The sequence below is a fragment of the Nylanderia fulva genome, unplaced genomic scaffold (assembly GCF_048542155.1).
Source record: "Nylanderia fulva isolate GAGA-0341 unplaced genomic scaffold, ASM4854215v1 Scaffold194, whole genome shotgun sequence".
Classification (NCBI taxonomy): domain Eukaryota; kingdom Metazoa; phylum Arthropoda; class Insecta; order Hymenoptera; family Formicidae; genus Nylanderia; species Nylanderia fulva.
In genome coordinates this window covers 118,398-132,854 of record NW_028190206.1, presented here as the reverse complement: position 1 = coordinate 132,854, position 14,457 = coordinate 118,398, and the positions used below count along the sequence as shown (strand labels likewise).

Sequence of the window (14,457 nt, the reverse complement as noted above, 5' to 3'; positions counted from 1 at the left end):
AAGGATTTATACATTGGCATACGCGGATGATATGGTGTTGTTGGTAGAGGAGGAAGAGGAACTGAGAAGTATGGTAGAAAGGTTAGAAGAATATCTAGACAACAAGAGATTGGAGCTGAACGCAAAGAAGACGAAGATAATGAGGTTTAGGAGAAAGGGAGGAAGATGGAAGAAGAGGGAGTGGAGATGGAAAGGAGAGAAAATGGAGGAAGTAAAGGAGTTTACGTATCTGGGATATAGACTACAGAGGAATGGAGGACAAGAAGGACAAGTGAAAGATAGGATGAGGAGAGCGGCGGCTATTATGGGGCAAGTATGGGGAATAGGAAAGAGAAAGTTGGGAAAAGATTGGGGGAGAAGATTATGGCTTTTCGACAAATTGGTGGAGACAGTGATGAGCTACGGGGTGGAAATATGGGGGTGGAAGGAGAGAGAGGGAATGGAAAGGATGGAAGAAAGATACCTGAGATGGATATTAGGAGTAGAGAGGGAAACGCCAGGTTATATGGTGAGGGAGGAACTGAGAAGAGAGAAGCTGAGGATAAGAGCCGGAAAAAAGGCATGGAATTTCGAGAAGAGAATGGAGGAAGGAAGAGGAAGCGAGCTAGCGAGGAAATGCTGGGAGGAAATGAGAGAAAGGGCGAAAATAGGAAGAGTGGGATCGGAGTGGGAAAGGGAAAGGGAAGAATATTTCAGGAAAAGAGGTAGGAGGATAGAGGAGGTGGAGGAGAGAAGAGGTATGGAGGAGGGATGGTTTGGGGAGTTAATAAGGAGGGATCTGGAGGAGCAGAGGAGGGAGAGGGAGGAGAGAATAAAGGGATCGGAATTTAACAGATGGTACAAGGAGGTTAGAGGAGAAGGAGTGCCAGAATACTTAAGAAAGGATTGGGGAGAGAGTAGATGGAGGAGGATAGCAAGATTCAGATTAGGAAGTGAGATTTTAGAAAGCAGGTATTGGGAGGAAGCAGAAAAGAGGAAATGTAGGATATGTGGAGAGGAGGTAGAATCGTGGGAGCATGTATGGGAGAGGTGTGAAGTGAGGGGGGAGAGGAAAGAGAGTTGGCAGGAAGTAGTGAGGGAGATACTAGGAGAAAAGGGAGAAGGGGAAGGATGGATGAGAGAGATAGAGAGAGAAAGGGAGATAAGAAAGGGGAGAGGAGAGAGAAGTGTGGAGAGAATAGGAGGGAAAGAGGATGATGGGGGAGAGAATGACGTGAGGGGGGCAAAGGGGAAGAATGTTTAAGAAAAGAAAGCAAGAGGAAACGGAAGTCCAAGAAGCGTGTGTGTGTGTACATGGGGTTGGGCAGAAGCCAAGGGGAGATGGCCTGGACAACGGGCGACCCAAAGCGGAAGTCCAACCCCTTAGGACAGATAGGTTAAGTTAGCAATAAGATAGGTTAAGAGGTTAATAGCGAAGAGGTCATGGTAGCGTGCGTTTTATATTTTTTGTTTTTTTTTGTTTTTGTTTGAATTAGCACCTTTGTATATGCGGCTGCTGTATTGTTAAATTGTAAGGGAATTGAAACCCCAAGGGGACCAATAAAATTTACTACTACTACTACTACTATATGTGTGTACACACACACACAGATTAAAACATATTCTCACTATAAATATATAATAACTTTTTTAAATTTATTTCAAGAATAGACAAAAGAAAAGGAAAAGGGATAGTGAAAAAAAGAGACAAGAAAAAAGAAAAAAATAAAGTAAAAAAGAAAATAAATATCAAGAAGCTGTATGATAAAAAAAATAAATATAAAAAAAGAAAGATAAAAAGAGAAAAAAAGAAGAAAGAAAGGAAAAGAAAAAAAGAAAGGTATGTATATTATTCAGTAGTGTATATTATAACAACAAGGTATCTCATTTTAATTTAACTCCCCAAAAACTTTTTTATTTTTAATTTTAGAAAAATATGTTTCAAACAAAAGTTTCATGATTTCGAGGGGGAAAAGGAATGTCGTTGTCAGTGCAATCGTAGATAACGCCATTTTCGAGATTTCTTTAATAAGACCAATTTTTTAAACCAAAACCCCCCCTCAACAAAAGTACATTACAAATAACACATTTTTCATTAAAAACTACCAAGCGTTTTCTTTGCCCTAATTGATTCACCTCATTATTCTATACACTATATTCTATATTTTATATCAAGATACACTACTAAAAAAAAAAATAGGGAACACTTTCGAGATACCAAAAAACAGGCTATCTTCAAATGGCTGTAACTCCGCGAAAAATCATCGCAGAGAAAAAATAAAAAAAGCATTTTGAAGCTTGAAGTTTTAACTTTAACGCTATGTCGACAGATTTTCGAAGTTTTTTTAACTTCCTTGTCTTAGGCAGTAAAAAAGCACTCCTTGTTTTGTTCCTTAAAATTTCGTATTTTTTACACTTTGCAGTTGGATAAAAGAATTTTTATCGAACAATTCAAGTAAAGCTTCATAAACTACAATATTTTGCCTACAAAATGCTTTTTTTAAAATTTCTCTACGATTTTTTTTTAACCGAGTTACGCGACTTTGAAGCTAAATCTGTATTTTTACAAATTAATATCCGTAATCCGTGAAAAATCATCGTAGACAAATGATTAAAAAAGCATTTTAAAGCTCGAAGTTTGAGTTTTAACATGATATCAATGATTTTCAAAAATTTTCTAAATTTTTTAGTGCTATGCCCCCAAAAGGATATACTGTTTTTCCTTAAAATTACGTTATTTTTGATAGCCTGTAGCTCGATAAAAAAATTTTGTTTCGACAAATGTAATACAAGTCAATCATAAAGTATCATAAAGTATGACATTTTCTCAACAAAATGTTTTTTTTTAATTTTCCTACGATGTTTTTTGACCGAGTTACAAGACTTTGAAAAAACTTTTTTCAAAAGCTATCAAAAATAACGTAATTTTAAGGAAAAACAGTGTATTCTTTTTGGGGCATAGCACTGAGAAATTGAGAAAATTTTTGAAAACCATTAATAGCATATTAAAGCTCAAACTTCGAGCTTTAAAATGCTTTTTCAATCATTTGTCTACGATAATTTTTTCACGGAGAACGGATATTAATTTGTAAAAATGCAAGTTTAGCTTCAAGTCGCGTAACTCGATCAAAAAAAATTGTAGAGAAATTAAAAAAAAAAAACATTTTGTAGGCAAAATGTTGTAGTTTATAAAACTTCACTTGAATTGTTCGAGAAAAATTATTTTATCTAGCTACAAAGTGTCAAAAATACGAAATTTTAAGGAACAAGGTGTGCTTTTTTACTGCCTAAGACAAGGAAGTTAAAAGAACTTCAAAAATTTGTCGACACAGCGTTAATGTTGAAACTTCAAGCTTCAAAATGTTTTTTTATTTTTTCTCTGCGATGATTTTTCGCCGAGTTACAGCCATGTGAAAATAGCCAATTTTTTGGTGTCTCGAAAGTGTTTCCTATTTTTTTTTAGTAGTGTATATCAAATATTTTATAAACAATACAATTTAAAAAATTTAAGTAGTTTCGTTTAAAAAAATAGTTTTATCAAAGAAATCTCGAAAGTGACGCTATCTACGATTGAATTGATAACGGCATCCTCTTTCTCTCTAGAAATCATGAAGCTTTGTTTGAAACATTTTTTTCTAAAATCAAAACTAAAAAATTTTTTAGGGGCTAAATTAAGATATCTTGATAAATAAAAAGTACTAAAAATATTTCAAATAAAAATTTTAAAGTTCAATGGAAAATATAAGAAAATAACATTGGTTTGACTTTGGATTGTGTTGTCGAGGTCATATAAAAATTAGCAGCCACTTTTTAAAACGGAACTATCTTAATTGTTTTAGGTAAATGGATTTCTTGTAATATTGTAAAAAAAAAGTTACAAAGATATCATGGTGAAAATTGTATTGTTTATGGGATATTTGATATCTTAAATTGACATATTTTGACATAAAATATAAAATATCTCGTATAATATTTATTTTTCGATAATCTTACCTCACTACTTTTACACAGAATAATGAGATGAATCAATTGGTGCAAATAAACATATGTTTGTTTATAATAAAAAGTACATTAATTGCAAACTACATATTTTTTGTTACAAACAATCATGCTTTTTCTTTACACAAATTGATTTGTCTCATTATTCTGTGCATAAAAATATTAGGATAAGATTATCGAAAAATAAATATTTTACAAGATATCTTATATTTTATGTTAAAATGTGTTATATTAAATATATCAAATTTTGTTCGATAGCAGAGCGAAAACGCGAGCGATAATTTTCAAGAGAGAAGTGCGCGACAAGGAAAGGGACGCTTTCGAAATAGCGATTAATTAGAGAGTCGATTTTTAGGCACATACAATGTATATTTAAGACGGACACTATTTACAGGCTATTTACACTGGTTAAATAAACCGTGGTTTAATACGTGCATCCGCGAGCTACGGAGAAGGCGTTGCGTTAATTGCTGGCTAAACGCGAGCTACGTAAAGTCAAAAACGCGCCGAAATCGTACGTGCTACTTGCGACAGATATGCGTCTAATTCCGAGAGCGACTATATCCCGGTCGATCTGGGGTGCCCTTTTATAGCAACGTTTTTCGAGAGGATTCTAGATGCTTTTAGAATAACATGTTATTATTTTAGAATTATCTCGAAGGACATTAGCGTATTATTTTTCGTAGAAAGACTGTTGTTGTTTACAGTTCTCCTATTAGCGCTTGCTATAGGCGCTTTGGACTGTATACGCGTGGTGTAGCGATTGGCAAAAATAATCCGCGGTAATTTTGCCTAAATTCGACTTGCGCTAGGGCGTTTTTAAACATTCCGCCCGCCTTCGCTCGAAACTTTCGGCGAATTCGCTGCTGGGGCGCTACCGCTGACTCGCTACGCTACTGCGCTCAGCTAATTGATGCTCGATCACGCTTCGACCACGTGAAGACGCACGTGTACATACGAGTGATACGAGTACGCTACGCAGCGCGATATTCTATCGATTAATATTTCGGTGTTTTACTGTGAAAGTGATCGTGAGAAAAATCAAGTGCGTGTGCGGTGAAGTGAAGATTGGGCCAAAGTGTCGTCGCAGATGTACAATATTTTCAGTGCACGCCAGTGAGTATCGGTTTGCTGTCGGACGGTTCTAACCTGACAAGTCAAATAATTTGGCATGTATAATTGACAGGTGATACTTTAGCTGAGAATCGGTGGATGAAAGGAGCCTATCTACACTATTATTTTTCATCGATGCCAATGCGCTTATTATACAGAAGTACTTGAGCCTATTTCCCTTTTTCTTTGCAGGAATTACATGATTAAAAAAAAAAAACTAAAAAACTAAGTGGCAGTGCCTTCGTGATCCGACGGGCCCTCGAGTGCATCGTCGCCACTAACGGGAAGCAGGACGAGTTTGACGACGGGTCGAGTGAGCTCCGTCGCCGCCGTCTTTACTGTGACGACCCGAATTCTTCCTTCCTCTCCAGGATGTGCGCGGATGATTCGAGCTAGTGGCCATCTCGTCGGCGGTACGTTCTCGGACCGGATCAGACAGAGGCGCCCCACGTTGAAGTCGGAGTCCGCCTTTAGCCATTTCGGACGATGAGCGAGCGTATGGAAATATTCCTGGGACCAGCGTTCCCAGAAGTGATCCCTCATTTTCTGCAAGGCTTGCCAGCGGCTCAGGCGGTTCGCTGGCCGATCAATCAGTGAGGGTTCCGGCAGTGCAGTTAGCGAGGAGCCGATCAGAAAATGCCCCGGCGTGAGTGCGGCTAGATCCTCAGGGTCGTCCGATAGTGCCTGCAACGGTCGGGAGTTGAGGCACGCCTCGATCTGTGCGAGGAGAGTAGCCATTTCTTCAAACGTCAGCGTAGCTTCTCCCAGGACTCGGCGAAGATGATGTTTGAGGGATTTGACGGCTGCTTCCCAGATGCCTCCAAAATGTGGTGCGGCCGGCGGGTTAAACAGCCACTGGATGCCCTCGCCGGCAAGACTACTGACTATTTGACGGCCTTCGTTGCTGCTGGCCGCAAAGAGAGCTCGAAGCTGAGCGTCGGCTCCAACAAAGTTCGTGCCGCAATCGCTCCGAATCGTGCGGCAGATGCCTCTTCTAGCGGTGAAATCGCCGCAAAGCAGCTATGAACGCCTCGGCGGTGTAGTCAGAGACGACTTCCAAATGGACCGCTCGCGTGGCGAGGCAAATGAAGGCCGCGATGAACGCCTTGTACGCTCGATGTCCTCGCCCTTTCGTTGTCCTCAAGTGAATCGGGCCGGCGTAGTCGACTCCGGTGTGCAGAAACGGCCGGGACGGAGTGACTCGATCTCGCGGAAGACTGCCCATCAATTGTTGTGGAATCGCCGCCCGCCATCGCACGCACGTCACACATCGGAAGATAAGCTGTTTGACTACAGCTCGTCCTCGAGGAATCCAGTAATTCTGCCGGGTTAACGCTAAGGTCGCCTGGACTCCCCCGTGAAGAACTCGTCGGTGACAAGCCGTGACGATGAGCTGAGTGAAATGCGAGCCCCCCGGCAGGATGATTGGATGCCGCTCGTCGTAGCTGAGGATAGAGTGCTTCAATTCGTCCGCCCACCCGGAGGAATGCCCTGAGAATCAAAAAAAAGACTCAAACGGGTAAGTGGATTAGATTTAGATAGGGCGCGGCCTTGCTTTATTGTTTCTAACTCCCCTTTGTAATTTGCAGCCTGCGTCAGGCGGATCCACACTGTGCGAGCGGCCTCTATTTCTTCTACTGACAGGGCATCTTCGTAGAGGCTGGGATTGGACTTTGAAGCAGTAGGATCCGGAGCGCCTCTGTGACGTAGCCACCGTAAGCACCATGCCGATACGCGTAACAGTCGATGGAGTGACGAGAACCGTAAGCAGTTCTTCGGCTTCCTCCACTCGAAACGGCCCGACTCTCACCGCATTGACCTTTGCTTTCTCCTCTGGTAGATTCTCATCGCAGATGATCTCAGATGTGGATGGCCATGAAGAGCGCTCCGTTTGAAGCCACGGTGGGACCTTGCTACCAGAGAGCGTGGTTTACTAGGTCGCTCGGTAAAAGCCCGCGAGATGCGCAGTCTGCTGGGTTGTCCTTGCCTGGGACGTGCAGCCACAAAGCGTCTGGGACCGTCGTCTGGATTTCGGCTACCCGATTGGCTACGTATGTCTTCCAGCGCGTCGGATGTCCACGAATCCACCCCAGAGCGACCGTCGAATCCGACCAGAGATGTAGAGGAGATCTTTCCAAATCCAGAGTCGACCAGGATATGTGCGGCAAATCGAGCCAGCAAGGTAGCGGCGCAGAGCTCCAACCGAGGTAAGGTTATGGGCTTTATTGGCGCAACCTTAGTTTTGGCAGCGATGAGGATCGACTGCCATTCACTAGTTTGTCCTTGTTCGCAGGTACAGGACAGCAGCGTATGCGCGTTCGGAGGCATCCGCGAACCCATGAATCTCCACAGTCGCTCCAAGAGACATCCCGCGTCAGTCGCCGAGGAATTCGAATTCGCTCGAGTTGCGGAAGCTCCGCTTGATATTCCCGCCATTGCTTGGCTGACGCGTCGTCGAGAGGAGAGTCCCAGTCGACTCCTTTGAGCCAGGTTGACTGAAAGGCAATCTTGGCTCGGACTACCAGTAGGAGCCAACCAGCCGAGCGGATCGAACAGCCGCGCTGTGAGCGACAGTACCGATCGCTTTGTGAAGACTTCCACAGCCACTGTCCGCGTAGCGAACGAGAAGCTGTCCGTGCCTGGGTGCCACTGCAATCCTAGAGTAGGGTGTGTTTCCTGAGGTCGCCATGCCCGAGGTTCGCGTTGCATCCGATGCTCCACGGGGACGTTGACGAGTAAGTCTTCATCATTGGCGGCCCACTTACGCAACGGGAACCCGCCCGCCATGCACAGCTCGGCCAGCTGCCGTTGCAATTTCTTTGCTTCGTCCAAGGTGTCAGCTCCGGTGAGGACGTCGTCCATGTACACGTCCTCTCGCAGCCCGACCGCTCCCTGAGGAAAGCGCTCTTCTTCGTCATCTGCCAGCTGGCAAAGAGTACGCATGGCCAGGAACGGTGCACAGGATAGACCGTAAGTCACCGTGTTCAGTCTGTACTCCCGGTGAATCTCTTGGTCGTTAGATCGCCATAGTATTCTTTGCAGATCGCGGTCGTCCGGATGGACCAGGATCTGCCTGTACATTTTTTCCACATCCGATGCGAGGACGTACGCGTGTCGCCGCCAGCGTAGTAAGATGTCCGCGAGGGGCGGCAGTAGATTGGGTCCCACCATGAGATGCCGATTTAGCGACTCGCCCGCTGGAGTCGTTAGAGCCGTTGAACACGACTCGCAACTTCGTTGTTGAGCTGGATTCTCGCATCACGCCGTGATGAGGAAGGTAACTCACTCGCTTCCCCCCCGCCTGCTGCTCCATCCAGTAGAGTCATATGGCCAAGCTCTTCATACGTTCCCATAAATTCTCTGTATAGGCCTTTCAGACGAGTGTCTCGTGAGAAGCGCCGTTCCATCCCTGTCAAGGCGCGTAATGCAGCGCGCCGCGTTGGAGAGAAGTTAGGCAGAGGAGGGATCACGGGGAGACGCACGATGTATCTTCCCTCGGCCGTTCGAGTGTGAGTCCTTTTGAAGAACTCCTCGCATTCGAGTTCCTCCGGAGCAAGAGAGCTTGTCGCGGAAGGCAACTCCTCCTGGTGCCAGAATCGACCAACAAGAGTGGGTAAGTCATCCTCGAGATAGCACAGGTGAGTTGTAGCTCGGTTTCTATCAACTGTGGTACCAGTTACCCCTGACAGAATCCAACCTAGTGACGTCGGCTGTGCCATAGGTTCTTGAGGTCCGCCCTTACGAATTCCCTCTTGAAGAATAACCGTGTGGATGCCGACACCTAGCAGAATCTCAATCGGATCCGAGTCAAGGAAGTTCGGATCAGCTAGCTCCAGACCACGTATATGAGGCCAGCCTTTTCAATCAGCCCGAGCCGCGCCGTCATACGACGTGAGGCGAGAAAGTACCAGGGCGTTGACGATCATAGTTGAATCTCTTTTCAGTGAGGTGAGTTTAAGTAAAATTTGCCCTCGAGAGAGGCTAGTTTGTTTATCACCTACGCCGTAGATCGCAACGGAGGCAGACAAGCGCGGGAGTCGAAGACGCTGCGCGAGAGATTCCGCTACCAGGGACGACTCCGAGCCCGGATCAATTAGAGCGCGAGCAGTGTGCATGACTCCGTGACGGTCAGCTACACGAACGCGAGCGGTGGCAAGTATCGCGGCTACGGGAGCCTTGGACGGCTGATACGCAAGATGCGATGTAGTGGCTACGACACTTGGTTTGCACGCATCATGAAGTGACGTGTGATGACGTTCGCGGCACACCGAACAAGTTTTCTGCGACAAACACTCACTCACTTTGTGCTTCCCGAGACAGTTCAGGCACATATTATTCTCGTCTATATGCTGCTTTCGTTCGGTAGCCGGTTTTCCACGGTAGACGTCACACAGCATGATATAGTAATCTTTACGGCACAACGAGCAGCGGCCGCGTTTGCTCTCTTGCTTGCGCACGTGCAATGAGCGTGTTTGGCGAGCATCACTGGGGCTCGTCTTCGACGAACTGACTTCCGGTTTCAATGGCTGGAGAGACTCCAGGGTGTGCAATCGTCTTTCCAAAAACTGCTCCAGCTTAGCGTATGGCGGTGGCTCCGTCGTTGCGCATATCAAACTTTCCCATTCGCGCCGCGATCGTGAATCGAGCAGTTCAACGACGAGGTACACGAACAGATCCTCACCGGTAGTGATCGGTCGGCCGATACTTTCGAGTGAATTGACGGTATTTTTTACTCCGTGATATACTTTGCGTAAGTCGTTAGCAGACTCACCCTTTAATTTACTCAAGGCCGTAAACTTGGAGATGTACGAGCGCACAAGAAGTCGTCGATTTTTGTTATAATCCGTGAGCGTTTTCCAGGCACGATTAAAGTTCTCGTCCGTCGTCGGCAAGCTTCGCACTAACATCTCAGCTTCTCCTTATAAACAGGACTTAAGATAGTGCAATTTTTCCACAGGAGTTACGGAGGCGTCCTTCCCGATGATGGAATGGAATAAATCGCGAAACGAGGGCCACTCTTCATACCGACCCGAAAACTGAGGGAGCTGGATGCGCGGTAGCGTGGTGCGAGGAGCCGTCCGAAACTCGCTCTCGGCGGACACCGAGGACAAGGTCTTCTTCGACAGTGCTTCCTCTAGCTCGAGGATACTGGCGCGCTGAACAGTGTATATGTCCTCGACCTGACCCATAAAATCCTTAACGATGTAATCGTTTTTCTTGACCTCGCTCCAATATTCCGTCTTCAGCAGACTGTGCTGATCCTGAATTTTAGCCCATTTCTCGTCGAGAAGCTTGAGCGTGGTAGCTACAAGCCCTTTATTAATCTTGGTGATACCGGACTTTTTCATGTTGTCGTACGTGCGAGCAACCCGTTGCGACAACTCATGCTGCGAAAGAATTAACGCTTCCATTTTCCTTTCAGGTCACTAGCGGCGGCTCACTTGTCTCTCCGGATAGCACAGAATCACACTCAGTTACTCAATCCACTCACTTACGTCGCGGTGACCGGCTAAGAATCCGGCTCAAAGGACCATAAATGTTCGATAGCAGAGCGAAAACGCGAGCGATAATTTTCAAGAGAGAAGTGCGCGACAAGGAAAGGGACGCTTTCGAAATAGCGATTAATTAGAGAGTCGATTTTTAGGCACATACAATGTATATTTAAGACGGACACTATTTACAGGCTATTTACACTGGTTAAATAAACCGTGGTTTAATACGTGCATCCGCGAGCTACGGAGAAGGCGTTGCGTTAATTGCTGGCTAAACGCGAGCTACGTAAAGTCAAAAACGCGCCGAAATCGTACTTGCACTTGCGACAGATTCTAAGCGTCTAATTCTAAGAGCGATTATATGCCGGTCGATCTCGGGGTGCCCTTTTATAGCAACGTTTTTCGAGAGGATTCTAGATGCTTTTAGAATAACATGTTATTATTTTAGAATTATCTCGAAGGACATTAGCGTATTATTTTTCGTAGAAAGACTGTTGTTGTTTACAGTTCTCCTATTAGCGCTTGCTATAGGCGCTTTGGACTGTATACGCGTGGTGTAGCGATTGGCAAAAATAATCCGCGGTAATTTTGCCTAAATTCGACTTGCGCTAGGGCGTTTTTAAACAAATTTAGATATTAAATATTTTGCAAACGTAAACGATGCAAATTTTGGTCATATTACCTTTATAATTTTGTTATACAGAATATTACAATAACTCTATGTATATAAAACAATTTTGATAATTCCATTTAAAAAAATAATAGCAATAATCTTTATACAACTTTAACAATACAACCCAAGATCAAATCAATAGTACTATCTTATATCCCCTTTTGAACTCTACCTTATGTTTCAAATATTTTTCAGTATTTTTTATATGTCGATATATTTTGATACAAAAATTAAAATTGGATATCCTGTATAGTAAAGTTAAGATCAAAACATATGTTATATAATATTAATAATATATATATTTGTAACGGCGTGGCCGTTACTAACGCCTCGCGGGCCGATCACCCGCCCGCCACTTGAGGCTATGGCGCCTAAGGCGCCCCTAAACGCAAAAACATAAGCGATACACGAGTCACCCTACCCCAGGGGCGCCCCACTACAACCCCCAGAGGCGCCCCACTACGACGCCGGCGCGTTACCCCCACCACAGCCTCGATGCAGAGTGGGGAAACCGCCGGCAGGGTATATAAGCCGGCTCGACGGATGAGCCGGCACCAGTCCTGTTCCGGACCTCCTAGCCAGGCAACGGGCTTCTCGTTGTTACGCCGGGTTTCTCGGTTTCTGGCCTCCTACCTTTAGTATCGGGCAACCGGTTTCTCGTTGTTACGCCGGGTTTCCCGGTTTCCGGTCTTTTCCTACTATACACCGGGTGACGGGTTTCTCGTCATTACGCCGGGTTTCCCGGTTTCCGGTCTCCTCCTGTTACACGCCGGGCGACGGGCTTCTCGTCGTTACGCCGGGCTTCCCGGTTTCCGGACACCGATATAGGCTATATGCCTCAGTACGTTCGATCTCCAGATTTCGCATACCGGGTGACCTGTAAGTCCTTTCCGGACACCGCTACAGGCTATACGCCTCCGTACACCGTATCTCTAAGTTATACCGGGTAATTTGTAAGTCTTTTCCGGACACCGCTACAGGCTATACGCCTCCGTATTTTGTTTATACCGGGTAGTTAATAAGTTTCTCTATTCAGGCTTTATGCCAACGAACATTTTGTTTACTTGTTTCTTTTTGAATAAACCAAAACATTGTTAATAAGGAATAAGCGAGTCTGAATCTCCCCCTTCCTCCCGAATCCTGGAACCGGCGAGCCGATCCGCGGCGTCGGGAAAGGTGAACCGTTACATATTATTATTGTTTGTTTCAGAAAAACATTTAAGGTGATCTATAATTAACATCAAAAAAACAAGACTTAAGATATTTAGAAAAATAAAATTATTTTTTATCATTATTGTGTCATTATTATATTATTATTGCTATATTATTATTATTATTATTATATTATTGAATTATTATATAATATTATTATTATAGTTATTGTATTATTATTATATTATAGTAAATTATATTATAGTTATATTATATTATATTATATTATATTATATTATATAATATTATATTATATTATATTATGTTATATTATATTATTATATTATAGCTATATATCATTTTTATTTAGATTTATATTTTCATTTATATTTTTTTTAATTGTAATTTATAATTTAATTAATTTAAATTAATTTAATTTATTTATAATTTAAATACAATTTTCAAAACAAGAATAATAACAAAAATGATAATAATTATGAGAATGATACTGAATAACTACAATAATGATGATGATAATGATGACAATGATGACAATTATAATAATGATAAAAATGATGGTAAAGATAATAATAATATTGATGATTATGGGTTATTATTAGTTGAGTATTCGTTACTGATTGATTATTGGTTAATAACAAGTTACTGATCATTGTTGATTATTGATTGATTATTGTGATTGATTTATTATTGATTGATTGTTTGTTACTGGTATTATTAATTATTGGTTATTGGTTGTTAGTTACTAATAGATTATTAATTAGTGATTATTGATAAATAATTACTAATATATATATTATATATTTATGATATATAAATATTATATATTAATATATATATTATATATTAATATATATATTATATGTTATATATTATATATACAATATATATATATATATATTATATATATAAAAAATATATATTCCTGTCTTCATATGAAGACAGGAATGGAGGAAAAAAAGAGATAGAAGAAGGGAGAAGAGAGGAAAGGAGGAAAGGAAGAGGGGAGAGCAATAGTAAAAAGAAAAAGGAGGAAGGAGAAAGGGAGACGGAGGCAGAAAGGAGGAGGGAACAGGAGAGAAAGGAAAAAGGAGGAGAAGAGAGGAATGGAAAATAGATTTCTGGAATGTGGCAGGGCTGAAGAATAAGGAAGAAAAGTTCTGGAAGGAAATAGAAGATTGGGAGGTGGTGGTGATGATGGAAACATGGATAGAGGAAAGGGGGTGGGGGGCGATTAAAAAGAGGTTACCGAAAGGATATAGATGGGAGAAGCAAGCAGCAAAAAAGAGAAAGAAGAAAGGAAGATCGATGGGGGGAATGATCATGGGGGTAAGGAAGGAGAGGGGAAAGATAAAAGTATCAGGAATGGGAGAAAAGGCGGAGGGAATAATGATGGCGGATTTAGAAGTAGGAAGAGAGAAGTGGAGGGTAATAGGCGTATACATCAACGGGGACATGGAAAGGAAATTGGAGAAAATGAAGGAATGGATGGAAGAGAAAGAAGAAAATAAATGGACGATTTTGGGAAGAGATTTCAACGCAAGGACAGGTAGAAGGGGGGGAGTGATAGGAGGGGAGGAGGAAGAAGAAAGAAGATCGAAGGACAAAAAAGTTAATGAGGAAGGGAAGAAGTTGATAAAAGAGTTGGAAGAGGTGGGATAGGGAATTTTTAACGGGGGGATAAGAGGGGATAGGAAGGGGGAGTACACATATACAGGAGGAAGAGGGGAATCGGTGATAGATTACGTGGTGGGAGAGGATAGAGTAAAGGAAAGGATAAAGAGAATGGAGGTGGGAGATAACATAGAATCGGACCATCACCCATTGATTGTAACGCTAGAAAGAAGAGGAGGAGCTGAAAAGGGAAAAAGGGGGGAGGGAAAAGGAATAAGAAAAAGAGGGAGATGGACAAAGAGGGGAGGAGAAAGAATAAGAAAGGAAATAGAGTGGGGAGAGGGGTGGAAGGAGGGGATTGAAGAGGAGCTTGAGGAAAAAATAGGAAGAATAGAAGAGGAATTGAGAGAAGGAGAA

General features: G+C 42.9%; 1 protein-coding gene across 1 annotated transcript; it reads right to left on the bottom strand.

The window, feature by feature from the left end:
* Nucleotides 1-5,316: 5,316 nt before the first annotated feature.
* On the bottom strand, nt 5,317-10,502 carry LOC146723476 (uncharacterized). Its single transcript, XM_085481879.1, is given in 5 exon segments — nt 5,317-6,111; nt 6,703-6,790; nt 6,902-8,288; nt 8,378-8,947; nt 9,089-10,502. Coding segments are annotated over 5 exon segments (4,254 nt in total).
* Between the last annotated feature and the right edge of the window lie 3,955 nt (nt 10,503-14,457).